General features: G+C 39.9%; 1 protein-coding gene across 3 annotated transcripts in view; it reads left to right on the forward strand.

Moving 5' to 3' along the window:
• Window positions 1-15,096, forward strand: part of LOC139751353 (mitochondrial ornithine transporter 1) — a 75,635-nt gene extending 60,539 nt beyond the window's left edge. For all 3 annotated transcript variants that reach the window (XM_071666714.1, XM_071666713.1, XM_071666715.1), the window contains exons 7-8: window positions 3,567-3,716; window positions 5,813-15,096. In XM_071666714.1, coding sequence (XP_071522815.1) covers window positions 3,567-3,716; window positions 5,813-5,931 — 269 coding nt within the window. In that variant the 3' untranslated portion in view covers window positions 5,932-15,096. The remainder of the gene's footprint in view (window positions 1-3,566; window positions 3,717-5,812) is intronic.
• Window positions 15,097-23,501: the final 8,405 nt, after the last annotated feature.

The following is a 23,501-nucleotide window of genomic DNA, read 5'->3' on the forward strand; positions in this document are numbered from 1 at the left end:
ACCAGTCCTTTTTCAGCACATAAATCTACAAGCTCTTCACCATTTCCATTTACAACACTGAACACCCCATGTATACCAATTATTCCCTCAACTGCCACATTACTTACCTTTGCATTCAAATCACCCATCACTATAACCCGGTCTCGTGCATCAAAACCACTAACACACTCATTCAGCTGCTCCCAAAACACTTGCCTCTCATGATCTTTCTTCTCATGCCCAGGTGCATATGCACCAATAATCACCAATAATCAATATATCCCTGGGGATAGAGGAGAAAGAATACTTCCCACGCATTCCTCTCAAGTCATAGAAGGCGACTAAAGGGGACGGGAGCAGGGGGCTTGAAACCCTCCCCTCCTTGTATTTCAACATTCTAAAATGGGAAACAGAAGGAGTCATGCGGGGAGTGCTCATCCTCCTCGAAGGCTCAGATTGGGGTGTCTAAATGTGTGTGGATGTAACCAAGATGAGAGAAAAGGAGAGATAGGTAGTATGTTTGAGGAAAGGAACCTAGATGTTTTGGCTCTGAGTGAAACGAAGCTCAAGGGTAAAGGGGAAGAGTGGTTTGGGAATGTCTTCGGAGTAAAGTCAGGGGTTAGTGAGAGGACAAGAGCAAGGGAAGGAGTAGCACTACTGAAACAGGAGTGGTGGGAGTATGTGATAGAGTGTAAGAAAGTAAACTCTAGAATGATATGGGTAAAACTGAAAGTTGATGGAGAGAGATGGGTGATTATTGGTGCATATGCACCTGGGCATAAGAAGAAAGATCATTAGAGGCAAGTGTTTTGGGAGCAGCTGAATGAGTGTATTAGTGGTTTTGATGCACGAGACCGGGTTATAGTGATGAGTGATTTGAATGCAAAGGTGAGTAATGTGGCAGTTGAGGGAATAATTGGTATACATGGGGTGTTCAGTGTTGTAAATGGAAATGGTGAAGAGAGCTTGTAGATTTATTTGCTGAAAAAGGACTGGTGATTGGGAATACCTGGTTTAAAAAGAGAGATATACATAAGTATACGTATGTAAGTAGGAGAGATGGCCAGAGAGCGTTACTGGATTACGTGTTAATTGATAGGTGCGCAAAAGACACTTTTGGATGTTAATGTGCTGAGAGGTGCAACTGGAGGGATGTCTGATCATTATCTTGTGGAGGCGAAGGTGAAGAATTGTAGAGGTTTTCAGAAAAGAAGAGAGAATGTTGGGGTGAAGAGAGTGGTGAGAGTAAGTGAGCTTGGGAAGGAGACTTGTGTGAGGAAGTACCAGGAGAGACTGAGTACAGAATGGTAAAAGGTGAGAACAAAGGAGGTAAGGGGAGTGGGGGAGGAATGGGATGTATTTAGGGAAGCACTGATGGCTTGCGCAAAAGATGCTTGTGGCATGAGAAGCGTGGGAGGTGGGCAGATTAGAATGGGTAGTGTGTGGTGGGATGAAGAAGTAAGATTATTAGTGAAAGAGAAGAGAGAGGCATTTGGACGATTTTTGCAGAGAAATAATGCAAATGAGTGGGAGACGTATAAAAGAAAGAGGCAGGAGGTCAAGGGACAGGTGCAAGAGGTGAAAAAGAGGGCAAATGAGAGTTGGAGTGAGAGAGTATCATTAAATTTTAGGGAGAATAAAAAGAGGTTTTGGAAGTAGGTAAATAAAGTGCGTAAGACAAGGGAACGAATGGGAACTTCAGTGAAGGGGGCTAATGGGGAGGTGATAACAAGTAGTGGTGATGTGAGAAGGAGGTGGAGTGAGTATTTTGAAGGTTTGTTGAATGTGTTTGATGATAGAGTGGCAGATATAGGGTGTTTTGGTTGAGGTGGTGTGCAGAATGAGAGGGTTAGGGAAAATGATATGGTAAACAGAGAAGAGGTAGTAAAAGCTTTGCAGAAGATGAAAGCCGGCAAGGCAGCGGGATTGGATGGTATTGCAGTGGAATTTATAAAAAAAAAAGGGAGTGACTGTATTGTTGACTAATTGGTAAGGTTATTCAATGTATGTATGATTCATGGTGAGGTGTCTGAGGATTGGCAGAATGCTTGCATAGTGCCATTGTACATAGGCAAAGGGGACAAAGGTGAGTGCTCAAATTACAGAGGTATAAGTTTGTTGAGTATTCCTGGGAAATTATATGGGAGGGTATTGATTGAGGGTGAAGGCATGTACAGGGCATCAGACTGGGGAAGAGCAGTGTGGTTTCAGAAGTGGTAGAGGATGTGTGGATCAGGTGTTTGCTTTGAAGAATGTATGCGAGAAATACTTAGGAAAGCAAATGGATTTGTATGTAGCATTTATGGATCTGGAGAAGGCATATGATAAGAGTTGATAGAGATGCTCTGTGGAAGGTATTAAGAATATATGGTGTGGGAGGCAAGTTGTTAGAAGCAGTGAAAAGTTTTTATCGAGGATGTAAGGCATGTGTGTGTACATGTAGGAAGAGAGAAAAGTGATTGGTTCTCAGTGAATGTAGGTTTGCGGCAGGGGTGTGTGATGTCTCCATGGTTGTTTAATTTGTTTATGGATGGGGTTGTTAGGGATGTGAATGCAAGAGTTTTGGAAAGATGGGCAAGTATGCAGTCTGTTGTGGATGAGAGAGCTTGGGAAGTGAGTCAGTTGTTGTTCGCTGATGATACAGCGCTGGTGGCTGATTTGGGTGAGAAACTGCAGAAGCTGGTGACTGAGTTTGGTAAAGTGTGTGAAAGAAGAAAGTTGAGAGTAAATGTGAATAAGAGCAAGGTTATTAGGTACAGTAGGGTTGAGGGTCAAGTCAATTGGGAGGTAAGTTTGAAGGGAGAAAAACTGGAGGAAGTGAAGTGTTTTAGATATCTAGGAGTGGATTTGGCAGCGGATGGAACCATGGAAGCAGAAGTGAATCATAGGGTGGGGGAGGGGGCGAAAATTCTGGGAGCCTTGCAGAATGTGTGGAAGTCGAGAACATTATCTCGGAAAGTAAAAATGGGTATGTTTGAAGGGATAGTGGTTCCAACAATGTTGTATGGTTGCGAGGTGTGGGCTATGGATAGAGTTGTGTGCAGGAGGGTGGATGTGCTGGAAATGAGATGTTTGAGCGATTGGGGCCTGAACATACAGGAGGGTGAAAAGCGTGCAAGGAATAGAGTGAATTGAAGCGATGTGGTATACTGGGGTCGACGTGCTGTCAGTGGACTGAACCAGGGCATGTGAAGCGTCTAGGGTAAACCATGGAAAGGTCTGCGAGGCCAGGATATTGAAAGGGAGCTGTGGTTTCGATGCATTACACACAACAGCTAGAGACTGAGTGTGAACGAATGTGGCCTTTTTTGTCTGTTCCTGGCGCTACTCACTGGAGAGGGGATGCTATTTCGTGTGTGGCAGGGTGGCAACAGAAGTGGATGAAGGCAGCAAATATGAATATGTACATATGAGTGGATGAACAATTCTTTGTCTGTTTCCTGGTGCTGCCTTGCTGAAGCGTGAAATGGCGATCATGTACAATGAATATTTATTTGAAGAGGATTTTAATTTAAAATTTCTAAAGTGCAGATCTATAAGGAAACATTTATTATTAACTAATCTCTAATTATTTCTTAACTCTTCAGGACCTCTGAGGACAGTGTTATGTGGTGGTTTTGCTGGAACTGTATTATGGATTGCCATCTTTCCTGCTGATGTAGTGAAATCCCGCATCCAGGTTGCTGGCTCTACTGAACCTATGTCAAAAGTACTTCTTGGAATCTTAAGGAATGAAGGTAAGACACATGCATTATGCCCAAGTCTTCTTGTAGTCACTTGAATTGGTGTGTGTGTCGGGTGTTTAGGTCAGGGTGATATACGAAGTGAGGGGGTCAGGGAGAGTGGTTTGGTGAAAAGAGAAGAGGTGGTGAAAGCCTTACGGGAGATGAAATCTGGCAAGGCAGCAGGATTGGATGGTATTGCAAAGGAATTTATAAACAAATGGGGTGACAGTGCTGTTGATTGGTTGGTAAGGATATTCAGTGTAGGTATGGATAATGATGAGATGCCTGAGGATTGGAGGAATGCATGTATAGTGCCATTGTATATAGACAAAGGGAATAAAGATTAGTATTCGTACTACAGAGACATAAAATTGTTGAATATACCTGGAAAAGTATATGAAAGGGTACTGCTTAAGAGGGTGAAGGCATGTACAGGGCATCAGATTGGAGAGGAGCAGTGTGGTTTTAGAAGTGGTAGAGGGTGTGTGGATCAGGTGTTTGCTTTGAAGAATGAGTTTGGGGAATACTTAGAAAAACTTGGATTTGTATATGGCACTTATGGATCTGGAGCTGGCATATAATAGGGTTGATAGAGATACTTTGTGGAAGGTATTAAATATTTATGGTGTCAGAGGTAAGCTACTAGAAGCAGAGAAGTTTCTATCATGGGTGTAAGGTGGGTGTGCAGGTAAGAAGAGAGGAGAGTGATTGGTTCCCAGTAAAGGTTGATCTGCAGCAAGAGAGTGTGATGTTCTCATGGTTGTTTAATTTGTTTATGGATGGGGTGGCGAGGGAAGTAAATGCAAGAGTGTTGGAGAGAGAGAGAGAGGGTCAAATATGCTGTCTGTTGGGGAAGAGAGGGGCTGGGAATTGAGTCAGTTGTTCACAGATGATATAGCTCTAGTGGCTGATTTAAGTGAAAAACTGCAGAAGTTGGTGACTGAGTTTGGAAGTGTGTGTGTGAAAAGAGAAAGTTGAGAGTAAATGCGCATAAAAGCAAGGTTTTGAGGGACAAGTTAGTTGGGATGTTCTGAATGGAGGAAAATTGGAGGAAGTGAAGTCTAGGAGTGAACTTAGCAGCTAATGGAACCATGGAAGTGAAAGTCAGTTATAGGATCTGGGAGGGGGCCAAGGTTCTGTGAGCAATGAAGAATGTGTGGAAAGAGAGAACATTATCTCGCAGAGCAAAAAGGGGTATGTTTGAAGGAATAGTAGTTCCAGCAATATTATGTGGTTGCGAGGCATGGGGTATATATCGGGTTTGCAGGGGAGGGTGGATGTGTTGGAAATGAAATGTTTAAAGACAGTATGTGGTGTGAGGTGTTTTGATCAAGTAATGAAAGAGCAAGAAAGATGTGTGGTAATGAAAAAGAGTGTGGTTGAGAGACCAGAAGAGGATGTGTTGAAATAGTTTAGACATAAGGAGAAAATGAGTTAGGAAAGATAGACAAAGAGGATATATTTGTCAGAAGTGGAGGGAACTAGGAAAAGCGGGAGACCAAATTAGAGGTGGTAGGATGGAGTGAAAAAGATTTTGAGTGATTGGGGCCTGAACATGCAGGAGAGTGGAAGGCATACGTGGAACAGAATGAATTGGAATGATGTGGTATACTAGGGTCAACGGGCCATCAATGGACTGAACTAGGGTATGTGAAACATCTGGGGTAAACTATGAAAAGGTCTGTGGGGTATGGATGTGGATAGGGAGATGTGGTTTCAGAGCATTACACATATGAGAATATATGCAAGATGTGGCCTTTCCTCATATGTTCCCTGGAGCTATCTCACTGATGCAGTGGGTGGCAATGCTGTTTCCTGTGGGGTGGGGTGATGCCAGGAATGGATAAAAGCAAGCAAGTATGAATTTGTACATGTGTATATATGTGCATGTGATTGGAAGGGTCTTTCTTCATGTTTCCTGGTGCTACTTTGCTAACATGAGAAACGGTGATCAAGCATTATAAAAAATAAATATATTGTTTTCCATTATTTTTTCATTTAGTCATAATTATTGTGTATGTTAAAAAAAGATACAAGAGATCTGTATGTTTTTACTTGCACATTTGTAGTAGTAGAAGATCAAAGATTAATGACGTTTATAATTACAGGCATTCCTGCATTATATAATGGCTTGGGTCCTACAGTTCTTCGTACCTTTCCTGCCACTGGGGCTCTTTTCTTGGCCTATGAAGGAACTAAGAAGATTTTACACAGTCTTATGGATTGATATTTTTGTTTTATATCTTACTGTTGACACATGGGAGCCAGCTGCTAACTGTACCCATCATTATGGACCAAGAGAGTGACAATATCATGAAGAACCTAAATGAATTATTTCTTGTCTCTCACTAACAAGCTGATGCCTGGCCCTCATGGTGAGATACCCCACCTTGTGCTTGCAGATCTGTGTTCTTTATTGTGACATATGGATTATGACACAGTGACATTATGAGACTGAATTAAGTAGCTTTTATAGTGCTGAGCCTGCTTGAGGGTTGTTATGACATTTTGTAGCCTCAGGGAAACCATGCTACATATTTTATGCATCATAAATGTGCCATCATATGTCAAAATTACTTTTTTTTGATAAAGAACTTTTGTCATTCTTCATCAGTTGTTAATGAGTTGGCCAAACTTGACTTTGGATGTTTTTAACGACTTTGGGTATTTCATGCAATTTCCTTAGTCCAAAGGGTAGAAGCAAATGCTCACCTCAGTCCAAAGAAGTAGACAGGGATATTACTGAAATGCCTAAGTCACGATAGGAGCTAGGTCAAGAATTTCACTGAGAGTGACATGTTTTAGTAAATTGAGGTTATATGCACTTGATTCACTTCATATTAATGTTAGTAGAAGGTAAGATAATAATTGGTGTTTTGAAGACTTACCCTCAGTGATCATTGGACTAGTTGAAAAGCTTTACCCTTACCGTGAAATTTGGTTCAACTTGATTGTCTGGTTTTGTATCAAATTCAGATTTGCAAATTGGGCACAAGGTTCCAAAGAATTGTGTTAGCACAAAATTTTCTGTGACGTCCCAAAAAATAAAGTTAGGCTGTGCTACAGTAAAAAAGGTGAAACAAATATATTGTGTACTAGTAAACCATGTGAAAAATCATGCAGGAAAACAATGCTGTTATCATTTGCAAAGCCACTATTCTGCCTTCCTGCCTATAATAACATAGCCACAGCTCCACCACACAGCTGTTCCATCCTTCCATATAAAATCCCAGTGATCACTGGGAGAAGACTCAATTATTATGAGGGAAGATGGGCTGAGCAATGAATGAAGGTAGGTGAAAGGTCCAGCTCTAAACAGCTTTTTACAAGCTTGTATATAACGTTTTGAGCCAAATCCTACTCCAACCCTCCATCGTCTATATTTTACCCGGTGGTCTACAAGCAAAGAGGAACTAAAGTTCCCGTAAGACAACACCTGCACAGTACTTGACTTTTGTGGATGATCACTTTGGAGATTTGTCTCTTATTTTGGTCTTTTTGTGGATCACTATTACCATGACAACATATCTTTAAGGTGTGAGAAACCTTTCAGGGAAATATCTCCCAGCGAAAGTCATATCAGTCTTCCTTTAGAACCCTTGATTTTTATACACTTACAAGACATAAATGAAAGAAAAGCCTCATTTATGGAATACATTGTCAACTTATGGATCCATATTAGCTGATCTTAAACTATTTCCTAATCATTTTGAAATTCTTACCTTTGAACAAGGAGGAACAGACAGAAGGTAAATGGATATATTATTAGATATAACACCAATTGTACTTTAGATATTGCCAAAACATCAAAACTGGAAGCTCCCAAGCCTGCACATTGAACAGTTAGTTTCATGTTTCAACAAAAATGACAAAGTGGGAGAACTTAACAAATGACTTACTACCTACCAAACATTTAGAAAATATAATCTCTTTCAAGAGAATGTAATTTGTTGACCCCAGTATTTGGTAGCCAATCAAACAAAAAAAAAAAAAAAAATTCAGTTTCAGATGGATTGATGCAAAATTTCTTAGCTTACATATACCCAAAAAAAACTTATCTAATGACCATGGAAGTTTCCTCCCGACCAGTTATGGACTAAATTAAAGACACTTTTGACATCCTCCAAAATGCAAGTACCAAACCTAACTTCATTGGCTCCAGCCAGTAATTGGTTTTATTTACTATAAAATAACAAAGTAGAAAAGATTAGTAAAAGAACTGTCACTGTCTGTAAGTGAAAGAACACTTCAGTGCCATAAATTGCCTAATCAAAACTCATGCTATAACATTGTCTAAAGATAACTCCATATTGTAACACAGTAATCTGTAACCTGAAAAGAAAATTCTCTTTAAAGATTTTTTTAAAAAATCCAAAAGCGAGATTTCCAGACCTTGGCAAGTTATTGATTTGCGCAATTCCCTAAACTGGACTATGGGTTCCAATGAATTTTTGCACCTTAAACAACTATGGGAACCAGAGTTGGGTAGGTCACTGTGAAGGTATTAACACTTTTCCTTTCAAGTAGTGGTACAGATTCCTCAAAACCAGTAAACAGTGATTTTATGGAGGAAAAACACAGATACAACTTAACCGCTTCCTTTCAAAATTGAACATGTCTCTCTTACTCACAAGTGGTTTTGGGAGAGGAGATATACATTAGCAGGTTGTGAATGGCTAGTACTGTAAACAAATCCACCTTTTTAATTGACCCCTAAGTATGAAATCCACGTGAGTGAGTCACAGTTTAAGTTACCCTTTCTTCTATAGGAAATTGTTTACTATGGCAACCACTTCATATTATGGGCTCCTTTTTGTAAAATTCCTAAAGAAACACTTCTCTTCTTTAGTAGACAACACATTGACACTGTCCATGACCACAGGGACCAAAAATAGTTGTGCATTTTTGCCAAAACTATTGACACCACCTATATAATGTTTGGGAAAAAATCATACATACACCTGTATCTTTCTTCGAGTTTATCTTCCCAAGAACACTGTACATCACTGCCAGTTCTATGTTGATGTAGGGTAAAGCCAGGGGGTAAGACCAGTCCCCATTGTGCCCATTTGTTTATTCATTTGGAACCTTTATTCCTCTCCGGGAGGTGTCTGTATAGATACTCTAAAATGCCAGGGAATTCCTTATTCAACCTTTTGGCTCAGCACCTCCGATAACATACAGCAATCTACATTTTGTTATCGATTTTAATGAAAAGTATCCATTTGGTGTCTGTTCTTGATTAGTGCATGAGCCACAAGCTGCTTGACTCTAATAACAATTTACTTACTTACTGGCTCTGTGATGACTGTGAAGTTGAATAAGCATATAATCTTCACTTTTCTTCCTGTGAATGACTTCAGCAGAATTCCTTTATACATTTGTAAGCCTTGTATTGAAAATCATATGCAAGGGGCAAACCAAGTTTCACTAATTCTTTTACTGGTAAGTAACCTGTACTAACCTCACTTTATTTAAGATAAAGCAAAAACTGTGATGCTGTCACATTGTCCTGGTTCTTATTTTGTATCAACTATGTGTTGTATCAGCTCATTTGAACAAAATCCATGCAATGTGTTATTTTGGTATAGTTTGGCTGATTTCGTTATATTTTAGCATTTTACCACATCCCATCTTCTTAAGCTATTTTCTCATTCTATATATATGAATGGAGAAAAACTGGAGGAAGTGTTTTAGATATCTGGAAGTGAGGTGTTTTAGATATCTGGGAGTGGACTCAGCAGCTGATGGAACCAAGTCACAGGGTGGGGGAGGGGGAGAAGGTTCTGGGAGCATTGAAGAATGTATGGAAGGCAAAAACATTATCTCAGAGAGCAAAAATGGGTATGTTTGAAGAGATAGTGGTTCCAACAATGTTATATGGTTGCCAGGCATGGGCCATAGATAATGGTTGTACGGAGGAGGGTGGATGTGTTGGAAATGAAATGTTTAAGGACAACATGTGGTGCAAGATGGTTTGATCAAGTAAGTAATAAAAGGGTAAGAAAGATGTGTGGTAATAAAGGGTGTGGTTGAGAGAGCAGAAAAGGATGTGTTAAAATGGTTTGGACACATGGAGAGAATGATTGAGGAAAGATAAACAAAGAGGATATATGTGTCAGAGGTGGAGGGAACAAGGTGAAGCAGGAGACCAAATTGGAAGTGGAAGGATGGAGTGAAAAAGATTGTGAGTGATCGGGGCCTGGATATACAGGAGTGTGAAAGGTGTGCAAAGAATAGAGTGAATTGGAATGATGTTGTATACTGGAGTCAACGTGCTGTCAATGGATTGAACCAGGGCATGTGAAGCGTCTGGGGTAAACCATGGAAAAGTCTGTGGGGGCCTGGATGTGGAAAGGGAGATGTGTTTTTGGTACATTACACATGACAGCTAGAGACTGAGTGTGCATGAATATGGCCTTTTTTGTCTTTTCCTGGCACAGAGGGACAAGTTTGTTAGGATGCAAGTTTGAACAGTGAAGTAGTGGAATTGAAATACTTTAGATATCTGAGAGTGGACATGACACCGAGAGGAACCATGAAAGCAGAGGTGTGAGTAAGGGAGCAAAGATTTTGGAGCATGGGAATGTGTGAAAAGAGAGGTCACTACCTGGAAGGGTTAAATGGCTATGTTTGAAGGTATAATAGTCCCACCCATGTTGTATGGATTTGAGGCATGGGCCTATATACAGATGAGGATGTGTGGAAGAGGGTGGATGTGTAGGAAATGAAATGTTTGAGGTGGTGTGAAGAGAGATGACCAAGTAAGTAATGACAGGGTAAATTGGAGGTGTGGTAGAAGAGTATGGGTGAGAGAGCAGAAGAGGGGTGTACTAAATGGCTTGGACATATGATAAGAATGAGTGAGGAGAGGTTGACAAAGAGGATACAAATATCAGAAGTGAAGGGGACATGGAGAAGGAGACCAAATTGGAGATGGAAGGATGAAGTGAATCATATTTTGAGTGATTGGGGTCTGAACATGCAGGTGGGTGAAAGGCATGCTCAGGATTGAATGAACTGAGTGATGTGGTATACAAGGGTTGATGTCAATGGACTGAACCTGGGCATTTGAAACAACCACAGGAGACCAAGGAATGGCCCATGGGGCCTGGCTGTGGATAGAGGGCTGTGGTTTTGATGCATTACATGACAACTAGAGAATGAATGTAAGCGAATGAGGCCCTTTCTTTACCCGTTCCTGACACTACCTCACTGATGTGGGAAACGACAAACAAACACGAAAGAAGAGTTTCTAATTGTAGCATAGCCTTGAATCTGCAGGACCCTATAAAAGGGTTTTGGTGTATTACACATTGACAGCAAGAGAATGGATGTAATCCTTTTCTTCATCTGTACCTGGCACTACCTCATGAACATGGGAAAAAGGAAACAAGTTTGAAAGAAGAGTTTCTAATTGCATCATGGCCTTGCTTTTGCAGAACCCCATAAAAAGGGTATTGGGGTTGTATAGTTATATATTAGGCAAATAGCAATGTTACCTCACTACATGCTTGTAGTTACCAGTAGAGGTCATTTCTGGCAAGGCTGAATCTTTGTCAGAGGACAAAGAAGATGTCCTTGTTCAGCAGGTGTTCATCACCTGTTCCTGCACTCCAGACAAAAAGGATTTTTTTTCATGGATGTCCTTGTTCAGCAGGTGTTATCATTTACATGCTCCTGCATGGAGTGAATTGTCCAAGTTGCAGGAGCCCCATAGAAGGGATTCTGGTGTTGTATAATAATACTGATACTAATATGCAAGTGTCAGTATTAGTAACACTAACAAGTTCAGTACAAATAAACTAAAACATTAACTTACTTGTGCCTTAGAATTATTTCTAGACTAGACTAGGATGCAAGATACATTAGCAAGAGTTTTGCATACTGTCGTTAATCTTTGATTGTTCTTTGGCTTGAAGAAAGATTCTTTTTGCTGGTTAAATACAGGCTGTGGTTCAAACTGTTCAATGAAGAACAGTATCCAGCCTTAATAGATTCACTTAGTATTGATAATGTCTTCAATTTATTGTGCAAGTATTCCTTATCCATGTTAACTATTTTAAGGAATTCCATTTGTTCCCAGATGAAATTTTAAATGCAGTGTTCAAGGAATTGATTGTCTCTCTCAGCAAACAATATGGTATCATCTGCAAACAGGCTTGTCAATAGCTACCATACCTCACCACTCCAGCTGTGTAACCCTTTCCCAAATTTTGCTATCACTCCACCCCTATATATGTTAAAAAGCTATGGTAACATCTTACAGAGAGCTATGTTGAAGATGTTATCACATATGTGAATGGTATGGGATTGCAATTTCCAAACTGGCATGTGGTAGAACTGTAATGTAACTTTTCAGTGTCTATGTATTTAACTGTTGTAAAACATGTTTTTACTAAGTGCCAGTTAATTCCTTGTTAGGGACATTATTTACTGTATTTGGTAGCATGTCCTATTATTTTCACTGTTTAATGTATTACTTATGTTATTCTTTTAATACTATAAATTTTCACCAATTTCTCTGTGGCTTTAGTTGATATAATTCACAAATCCATGTTACTGTTTTCTATTACATTGGTATCGTTTTCTTATTCCATATTTCTTTACATATACCAGGACCAGATATGAATATTATGGTGATCACTATTTATAAACATTGTTACTTTATTGATATTAATAGTTATACACAAATTTCATCATACTGTTTTAAGTATTATGATCATATGAAAAAAAGGAATTAATTGCTGTGATAGACTGCAGTTGCATTCATGCCAAAGAAAAATGTACTTGTGGCACATGGCAATCAGTACATTTTTAAACAGCCTAAACCAAAGAAGACATACCTATCAAAATTGCAGAATGAAGTCAGTCTGAAGTGTTTCTGTTTTCTCATGACTTTATGCTCAGGTGGGAGGGAAAATACATAACTTTTGAAACATAATGAAACAGACCTTCATGAAATGTGTGTAGTAAGTGTGAGGATATAGATTCTGGTTCGATTACTCTGCTGTGAAGGAATAAAGGATGTGTTATGTATGAGTGGATAGGGTAAGAAACTTTTTCCCAAGTCACTTGAACATGCATTGTAAGAAATTTAGCTATGTTCAGTTATGCCCCATGTGCTGCTAAGTACAGGAGCATAATGGTGTACCCATAACCATGTCCTATGGCCCTATGCACAGTTGTTCATCCATGTGTCTGTTATTGTGTAGACTATCTCATGACTAGTTTTTGCATACAGATTTGACTTTTACCACAGTTTTTCATTGCCAAGATATGGGATCAAAAGTCAAGGTCAGAAGGTCTTGTGCACTAAAATCATACTACAGTAAATGCTTGTGTACACAATATCTCACGACACTGGGATTGGATAGGAACCTACTTGTCCCTCAGATACTACAGATGAAGTTCTACAACTAGTGCACCATTAAGGTGTAATATACTAAAATGCTATTCTGTGCTTATGGACATATCTCATGACTAGGTGGTTGGATTAAGTTTTGGATGTCAGCAGTCAAGGGTCATCACAAGATGATATTCATTGTGGGGTTTTAAGCCATATGTGGAAGGAACAAATCTTTTACATGTTTTTTTACTAATAATTTTCCAAGATTTCTGATGTACATAAAATTTTAATCATGAAACTATCTTGCACCAAGAAAAGAGCAATGAAAATATGCTTGACCCAAAAGTGTTCATTTAGGTTAGTAAACTTATTCTGTTTAACCTTCTAAAATTCTAATAAACATTTTAACTGCCAATTATAAAAAAGTAATGTAGAGAAGAGGATACATCCTCCTGCCATACCAAACAAGACTACTCAGTTGAAATGCTGCAGGGTTGTTGGTCTGATTGGTGCAAAGACTAATAGCATGTAATCAAAGGACAGGAAACTGTGAATATAGATATTCCTTTAAAAAAAATATGATGATGAAAGAGTACTTCAAGTAGAAGTAATAAGATAACAGTAATGTGCAATATGTATTTGGTAAGAAAAAGAAAAACGGCAAACAAGAAGTTTCGAATGTCATGAAATGAAAAAGAATTAGAAAATAATTCAAGGAACTGCGAATTCACTCCAGTTTGATATAACATGATACAAGCATTCACATACATAGGAATGACTTTGATAGCAGAATTTTACAGTAAAATTTCATGTAACACTAAAAATGTAAACTGAAGGTATGATACTGTGGAAAACAAGAAATTTGATTTTGAAAAATATGGAGACCACCTAGCCTTTCTCCTTTTATATAAGATGGAACAATCCCATTAAAATAAAGCTGAAATCACTTCAAAGGAGAGCAAACCAACATGCAAACTATGGTTCATAAGACTGATAAAGATAGTACAGAAAAATTATCAGCCATGCTATGTGGAAGCAGGTATTCATGTAATCACAAACCCCCCATATTAACACTTGCACACTACACAGCCCATACACATACGTAGACATAACCCACCACTTGGTACACTACTTGCTACAAAACTACATACTCACTCTCCTAACTAACCTTTAAATTTCTGATTTTTTGTTTTCTATAATAAAAGACACCATACTTAAATCAAATGCAGAGACAGAAATACAAACATCACCATGCATAGAAATAAGCTTTAGGTAACTCCTTCAAAAGGCATTTTATAAAAAGTAATTATACTTTAATGTTCTCAATTTCATTCATATGACTGGGAAAAGCCTCATGGAACATTGATACATATTGTAATCTCATGTCTGTTCTCCTCGAGTATCTTTCACACATAAAACAAGTTACCAAGGAAGTGGTATTAATGCTTAAAAGATACAAATGATATTGTTTCTTTATTGCGTGTTCCACACCTGTAACAAGCTACATGACTTACATTTGTAGTCATGCAATACCTCAGTGCTACCTTTATCAATTTTTTGTGTAGGACATATGATCTGAGATTCCCTTGTTTAGTTTACTGATGCTCTAAAATTTTTCTTTGAGGATATGATATCTTGTAATTACTTCCACTTTTGTAGTTAAGGATTCAAACTCTGTGTGTGTATATATATATATATATATATATATATATATATATATATATATATATATTACACATGACAGTTAGAGAATGAGTGAGCGGATGTGGCATTTCTTTGTTTCCTGGCGCTACCTCACTGATGCTGGGAGTAGTAATGCTGTTTCCCAGGGGGTGGGATGGTGCCAGGAAGGGATGAAGGCAAGCAAGTATGAATATGTATATGAGTATATGTACGTGTATGTATATATGCGTGTACAGGAGTATACTAATGTACAGTAATAATAATAATACAAAGTTGTACAGAACCTATTGTAACAACATGCCAGTAGTTTTCCAAAAATTGTATATCTAGTCAGTTTCATGATAAATATTAGAATATTTTTATTTTTGTGTTCATATCCAAACTTTTTTGTTAAAATGTGATTTTTAATGGTTTGGGCTGGATGCACTCTTAGATTATAAATGTTTGTGATAATATGTTTCTGTTTGAAATCTTCATTGTGCAACAGGAACACAATTGCATTTGGTGAGCATTTAACCCTTTTAATGCACAACTGATTTTTCTCACCTACTATGCAAAAGAAAAAGGAAAATCATGAATGAAAACTTGACCATTCTTAGTTTAAAAGAAAAAATAACAATCAGACTGGCCAAAACTGTATGTTTATGTATACTTATTTTCATTTCATATCTTTTATTGATCAGATGCAGAAAAACAACCAAAACCATACATTTCTTCTTATGAATTAAGAGTCGAGTATTTGGAGTTTAGGAAAAATACATTTACTGTAAGTCAGTTTAGGAAAAATACATTTACTATAAGTCAGTCCTAAGTAAGGGTGTCGGAGCATGGTAGTGTACACTATGAATGAGGAAGGGTACCACAGACTTAGCGAGTCCATAGAATAGGCATACAGTCACCTTCTGTGGTTACTTAAAGGTTAACAAGACCTCCAGGCAGTTCCAGTGATTTATCCCTTGTTTGCTTTACCATCTATGGCCAGCCAACAGTGTAAAATTCATGTGGGGGTGGGAGTTATGGGTGTAGTTTGAAGTTCATAACACCCTGCCATATAACAGTGGACTGATGTCATAATACCAAAAGGGTTAAATTATTCTTAAGTACTCTTGCTTGGAGGCAAGAAAATGTGTCTACATGTGAGATTTCACAATGTAAAGGTAGATCCAAGTCTGCCACAGAATACTTATTTCAGCTTCCATCTAATTTCATCCTTCCTTGAAAAGCTGGGTCTGTCCAATCTATGAAAACTAGTAAGGCAACTGATAACCTGACAGAAAATGGTTTTTCAACATCTCACACTTTATCAGGTTTTCAGTCACCGTCCTTGTCTTCCTAGCTTGACCAGACCCAGGTTTTCAGGGAGAGATGACATTAAAAGGAAGTTCACCAAGGGTCCGGTTGGTGGTCTTGGCCCTGCTAGTACATCTTGAAATCCAGCTTGTGGATACAATTTCTTGCTTCCAAGCTCGAGTATAGGCCTTTTCTACCACGAAAAACTTTTTAGGATCCTTGTTTAGTTACTGGTGGAGGTAAAATATCACCAAGAACATTAATGGCAAAATTATAACTAAACACAAGAACAGCGAATAAAAGCTGCATCCCTTCTCTCAATAACATAGGTTGAACGAAGCAACAAATAATGTTCAGCTGACTGAAGACTACCATGCTACCAGATATGCAATATTCCCATCACAAATGAGTAACATAATTTGTTCAGCAAATAAAACCAGATGCAAGAGGGCCTTATTTTAAATGGTAATCTGGATGTTTTTGCGGAGACCTTAGGTGGTAAGAAAGCAGCCGATGAGAAAGGAACTTCTGCCTATGTGTCTGGAGAGAGAGGAAGTTAGCAAAACAGTTGTCATATTTCTTTGACCTGCTCCAGGCTGCTATTTTTTCTTCTATCTATCTATTTATCCATCTATATCTCTGATGCCCATTCTCTCTAGAAACTCCCTGAGGGGGGTGGTCATGAAACAAGAGTCTCCACGAGTGATGCCTCTTCTTAGTCTTTAGTGCCTCACCCTTAACAGGCTAACAGCAGAGGGCATCTCAAGCGCAGTGTTTCCAGAGACCCCCTTCCTTTGTTTCTATCAGCTATGTCTACCTAATGTGTACCTAATGTTCCTGCCTAATGTTCCAACCAACCATTTCTATCTCTTGCTCTTACCTAATGTTCCTACCAACTACTTTTACCATATGCTGCTACCTAATGCTCCTGTCTAATGTTCCTACCTACTGCTTCTATCTACTGCTCCTATTTTGTCAAAAGGTAGGGCTAGTGCATAGTGCTCACCACAGGAAAATCTAGAACTATGAAGAAGGAGTTGTGTGAGTTAAGTATTGTCAAGTGTGACAAGGAGAGATTGTATGTCTGTGGACAGAATGCCAGCATTCCACAAGTGGGTGAGGTAGAAAGAAAGACAGCTACCTAGGTCTGAGCAATGCAACTCAAAAACAACTCAAGTGCTGGCCCACTACACAGCTGTCACTAACCCTTCCAATACCCAGGCAGGTAGTATCAATAAAGGTAATATAGCTCCCTGGTTGGTGGCTGCCTACCACCTACTACTACCTACCCTTTTCCTCCGCCTCATATTTAATATACAAACAGCTAGCTGAGGGAGGCACTACTGCCTTTGTATTGGGAGAAGCAGTGACAGAACTGCAGTGAGCAAGCATGGCAGTGGGTGTCAAATTTCTCTGCCAAAGTCCAGGTTGCTTTCATTTTTTCTCTGCCTCATGCTTATTACTTAAATAACAAGCTGTTTGCATTCTACATAAGGCTAAAACTAGAATATTTTTCTCAAGGAGATAATAAAGTAGGTCCAGAAGAAGGTAACAACAACAGCAACAGAATTAACAAAGCTGAGGAATGAAAGGTGACCTTATCACAACTTTTAAGCTTTTAAAACAGATTGATTATGTGATCAGTGAACAGTTCATCGAATGATGTAGGGATAAAGCAACCAGGTGACAAAATATTATGCAAGAAACTTATTAAAAGCAGTGTAAAGAAGTGCTTTTGATGTATAAGAGTGGTGAATAAATGAAAAAGAATGACTGAGGGCATGGTGAATGCAGGCAGCATACAGAAATCTATGAAGTTGTATGATGGTAGAGAACGATCAAGAGATGGGGCCCAAGAGTGTAAAACTCACTCCCCATTCAGTACAAATTGGTAATTACAAACTCTCTCCCTATCTTTAACATAAAAATCAACACACAACTCACATGATTCTTTATTCTTAACCTCATTTTCTTTATCCTTGGGGAAACATTAGTAAGAAAAGTACCCTTATGTCTCCAGCATGCCATAAGAGGAGACTAAAAGGACTGGGAGGCTCAAAACAAACCTTTCATTGTACTGTACATATCCAAAAGAAGGAACAGAAGATCCAAGCTGGGCTGTTTCCCCCAAGGTCCAGCTTGAGGTGTATATACTGGTGTGATGTGGATATATGAGAAAGGACACAAAGTGGTTAGAGGAGAAAATCAATCTGTTTGTGAAGGAAAGAGTTGTATGGATGGTACCTGTCCAGAAGGAATGATTCAGAGGTGTACGAGAGAAAGTGGCAATTGGTCAAAAGAAAGGTAGAGCTGAAAAAAGAGGACAGAAGGGAGATATGATATGAGTATTGGGAGACTTCCTGTTAAGATAATGTTTTTTTTTGGGGGGGAAAGAGGTAAGTATTTTGAAGACAATATGGAGCATCAGTGTGAGGAGGAGACTGGGAATTAAAGCCAAAAAAGAGGGGGAAAAGACTTCAGTGATAGATGACAGGGTAGCAGAAGTGGGGTGTCTAAGACAAGAGGAATATAGAGAAAGTCATGGATAATGGCTCTGTGAAATACGAGATGGTGAAATCCTTGAGCAAGACAAAGTATGGCAAAGAGAAGGAGTGGATGAAATTGCAGTTGAATTTCTTTAAAAAGTGAGCGAGTGTCAATGATTGGGTAATCAAGCTTATCAATGTACTAATGATTTAGGTTCTTGTTTGCTCTCTCCTGCAGAGAGTTACCATAACCCCTAATTCCCACCATGCCTTTCTGCCCTGGACACCACAATATCCTTCACTACCACCACCTCATAACTCACTAGGTATCACATACTCACTCACCACAACCACTCCCTCCCTCCTTAGCTACCAAAGTATCCCACACCATCACCACTCCCTCCCTCACTGGCTACAACTTCCTCCATCATTGTCACCAATTCCTCCCTCACCACATCATTCTGAATGGTGGATGTCAGTGTTGTGTGGTTTTAACCACTCACTCTGCAATTTTCTCCTTTCTGTATTCACCTTTTACCATCACTCCCTTCCCACACAACACTAAAATATTTTCCCTGAAAACACATCACCCCACCAGACAATTTCTATCCTGCCATGGAGAAAGAGAAATTATTGATAATCATGTTTGGAGGTTAGTGTGTATGGCAACTTCCTCTATATGTTCATGACTATGACTTGGGAGGGGGGGGGGTCACTTCCATGCTGTGCTTAAAGGCTGACTGAAGTAAACGTACAGACAGACTGACAGGAGTGCCTTTACTTATGTGGAAGTGGAAGCGAGTCATAGGATGGGGGAGAGGGAGAAGGTTCTGGGAGAGTTCGAGAATGTGTGAAAGGCAAGAACATTATCTCGAAGAGCAAAAATGGGTATGTTTGAAAGAATAGTGGTTCCAACAATGTTATATGGTTGCCAGGAATGGGCTATAGATAGGGTTGTGTGGAGGAGGGTGGATGTGTTGGAAATGAGATGTTTGGGGACAATATATGGTGTGAGGTGGTTTGATCGAGTAAGTAGTGAAAGGGTAAGAGAGATGTGTGGTAATAAAAAGTGTGTGGTTGAGAGAGCAGAAGAGGTTGTATTGAAATGATCTGATCACATGGAGAGAATGAGAGGAAAGACTGACAAAGTGTATATATATGTGTCAGAGGTGGAGGGAACGAGAACTGGGAGACCAAATTGGAGGTGGAAGGATGGAGTGAAAAAGATTTTGAGTGATCAGAGCCTCAACATACAAGAGAGTGAAAGGCGTGCAAGGAATAGAGTGAATTGGAAGAATGTGGTATACCGGGGTTGATGTTCTGTCAATGGATTGAACTAGGGCATGTGAAGCATTTGGAGAAAACCATGGAAAGTTTTGTAGGGCCTGGATGTGAAAAAGGGAGCTGTGGTTTCAGTGCATTATACATGACAGCTAGAGGCTGAGTGTTAACGAATGTGTCCTTTGTTGTTTTTCCTAGTGCTACCATGTGCGCGTGCACGGGGGGAGGGGGGTGCTGTTTCATGTGTGGCGGGGTGGCAGTGAGAATGGATGAAGGCAGCATGTATATGTACATGTGCATATGTCTGTGTATGTATATGTATGTATACGTTGAAATGTATAGGTATGTATATGTGTGTGTGTGTGTGTGGGCATTTATGTATATACATGTGTATGTGGGTGCATTGGGCCATTCTTTCATCTGTTTCCTTGTGCTACCTCGTTAACGCAGGAGACAGCATCAAGGTATAATAAATAAATAAATATATATATGGTGAAGTGCCTAAGTATTGGGGAATGCATGTATAGTGCCATTGTACAAAGGCAAAGGGGATAAAGGTGAATGTTCAAATTACAAAGGTATAAGTTTGTTGAGTATTCCTGGGAAATTATATGGAAGGGTATTGATTGAGAGGGTCAGGGCATGTACAGAACATTAGACTGGGGAAGAGCAGTGTAGTTTCAGAAGTGGTAGAGGATGTGTGGTTCAGGTGTTTGCTTTGAAGAATGTATGTGAGAAATACTTAGAAAAACAGATGGATCTGGAGAAGGCATATGATAGAGTTGATAGAGATGCTCTATGGAAGGTACTAAGAGTATATGGTGTGGGAGGTAAGTTGATAGAAGCAGTGAAAAATTTTTATCAAGGATGTAAGGCATGTGTACAAGTAGGAAGAGAGGAAAGTAATTGGTTCCCAATGAATGTCAGCTTGCGGCAGGGGTGCATGATTTACCCATGGTTGTTTAATTTGTTTATGGATGGGGTTGTTAGGGAGTTGAATGCAAGAGTTTTGGAGAGAGGGGCAAGTATGCAGTCTGTTGTGGATGAGAGGGCTTGGGAAGCGAGTCAGTTGTTGTTCGCTGATGATACAGCACTGGTGGCTGATTTGGGTGAGAAACTGCAAAAGTTGGTGACCAAGTTTGGTAAAGTGTAGGAAAGAAGGAAGCCAAGAGTAAATGTGAGAATAAGAGCAAGGTTCAGTAGGGTTGAGAGACAAGTTAATTGGGAAGTAAGTTTGAATGGAGAAAAACTGGAGGAAGTGAAGTGTTTTAGATATCTGGGAGTGGATTTGGCAGCGGATGGAACCATGGAAGTGGAAGCGAGCCACAGGGTGGGGAAGGGGGCGAAGGTTCTGGGAACTTTGAAGAATGCAAAGGCAAAAACATTATGTCGGAGAGCAAAATGGGTATATTTGAAGGAATAGTGTTTCCTATAATGTTATATGGTTGTGTGGCATGGGCTATAAATAATGGTTGCACGAAGGAGGGTGTGTGTGTTGGAAATGAGATGTTTGAGGACAACAGGTGGTGTGAAGTGGTTTGATCGGGTAAGAGAGATGCGTGGTAATAAAAAGAGTGGTCGAGAGAGCAGAAGATGTATTGAAATGGTTTGGTCACATGGAGAGACCGAGTGAGGAAATATTGACAAAGAGGATATATGTGTCAGAGGTGGAGGGAACGAGGAGAAGTAGGAGACCAAATTGGAGGTGGAAGGATGGAGTGAAAAAGATTTTGAGTGATCGGGGCCAGAACATACAGGAGGGTAAAAGGCATGCAAGGAATAGAGTGAATTGGAATGATACGATATAAATATTCGCCATTTCCCATGTTAGCAAGGTAGTGTTAAGAACTGTGGACCGAGCCTTAGAGGAAATATCCTCACCCGGCCCCTTCTCTGTTCCTTCTTTTGGAAAATTAAAAATGGGAGGGGAGGATTTTCAGCCCACCCACCCCCTCCCTTTATAGTCGCTTTCTAAGACACACAGGGAATATGTATGAAGTACTCTTTCTCCCTTATCCCCAGGGGGGCATGGGGGGGGGTGTGTGCGGGGAATGGAGTGAATTGGAACGATGTGGTGTGCCAGGGGCCGACGTGCTGTCAGTGGGTTGAACCAGGGCATGTGGAGCGTCTGGGGTGGGCCATGGAAGGTTCTGTGGGGCCTGGATGTGGAAGGGGAGCTGTGGTTTCGGTGCATTATTACATGACAGCTAGAGACTGAGTGTGAACGAATGGGGCCTTGGTTGTCTTTTCCTAGCACTACCTCGCACACATGAGGTGGGAGGGGGTTGTTATTACATGTGTGGCGAGGTGGCGATGGAAATGAATAAAGGCAGACAGTATGAATTATGTACACATGTATATATGTATGTGTCTGTGTGTGTGTATATACATGTATACGGTGAGATGTATAGGTATGTATATTTACGTGTGTGTATATACATGTGCATGTGGGGGGTTGGGCCATTCTTTCGTTTGTTTCCTTGCGCTACCTCGCTAACGCGGGAGACAGCGACAAAGCAAAATAATAATAATAATAATATATGATGGCATGTGCAAAAGATGCATGAGACATGAGAAAGGTGGGAGTTGGAAAGGTTAGAAAGGGTAGCGAATGGTGGGATGTAGAAATAAGTTGTCAATGAAAGAGAAAAGAGAGGAATTTGGATGATACAAAGGAAGGAGTGCAAATGACTGGGAGATGTATAAAAGAAAGCAGCAGGAGGTCAAGAGAAAGGAGCAAGGACTGAGAAAGTGGGCAAATATGAGTTGGGTGAGAGTGTATCGTTGAATTTTAGGGAGAATAAAAAGATGTTTTGGCTCCAAATGAAACACAGCTCAAGGGTAAAGGGGAACAGTGGTTTGGGAATGTCTTGGGAGTAAAGTCAGGGGTTGGTGAGAGGACAAGAGCAAGGGAAGGAGTAGCACTAATCCTGAAGCAGAAGTTGTGGGAGTATGTGATAGAGTGTAAGAAAGTAAACTCTAGATTGATATGGGTAAAATTGAGAGTGGATGGAGAGAGTTGGGTGATAATTGGTGCCTATGCACCTGGGAATGAGAAGAAAGATCATAAGAGGCAAGTGTTTTGGGAGCAGATGAGTGAGTGTGTTAGCAGCTTTGATGCACGAGACCAGGTTATAGTGATGGGTGATTTGAATGCAAAGGCAAGTAATGTGGCAGTTGAGGGTATAACTGGTGTACATGGGGTATTCAGTGTTGTAAATAGACGTGGTAAAGAGCTTGATGATTTGCGAGCTGAAAAAGGACTAGCGATTGGGAATACCTGGTCTAAATAGAAAGATATGCATAAGTATACATATGTAAGTAGGAGAGATGGCCAGACAGCGTTACTGGATTACATGTTAATTGATAGGCACGTGAAACAGACACTTCTGGATGTTCATGTACTGAGAGGGGCAACTGGAGGGATGTCTGATCATTATCTTGTGGAGGCAAAGGTAAAGTTATTGAGAGGTTTTCAGAAAAGAAGAGAATGTTAGGGTGAAGAGAGCAGTGAAAGTAAGTGAGCTTGGTAAGTAGACTTGTGTGAGGAAGTACCAGGAGAGATTAAGTGCAAAATGGAAAAAGGTGAGAGCAAATGACATAAGGGAAGTGGGGGAAGAATGGGATGTATTTAGGGAAGCAGTGATGGCTTGCTCAAAAGATATTGTGGCATGAGAAAGGTGGGAGGTGGGCAGATTAGAAAGGGTA

This window comes from Panulirus ornatus, chromosome 11 (genome assembly GCF_036320965.1).
Source record: "Panulirus ornatus isolate Po-2019 chromosome 11, ASM3632096v1, whole genome shotgun sequence".
Taxonomy (NCBI): Eukaryota; Metazoa; Arthropoda; class Malacostraca; order Decapoda; family Palinuridae; genus Panulirus; species Panulirus ornatus.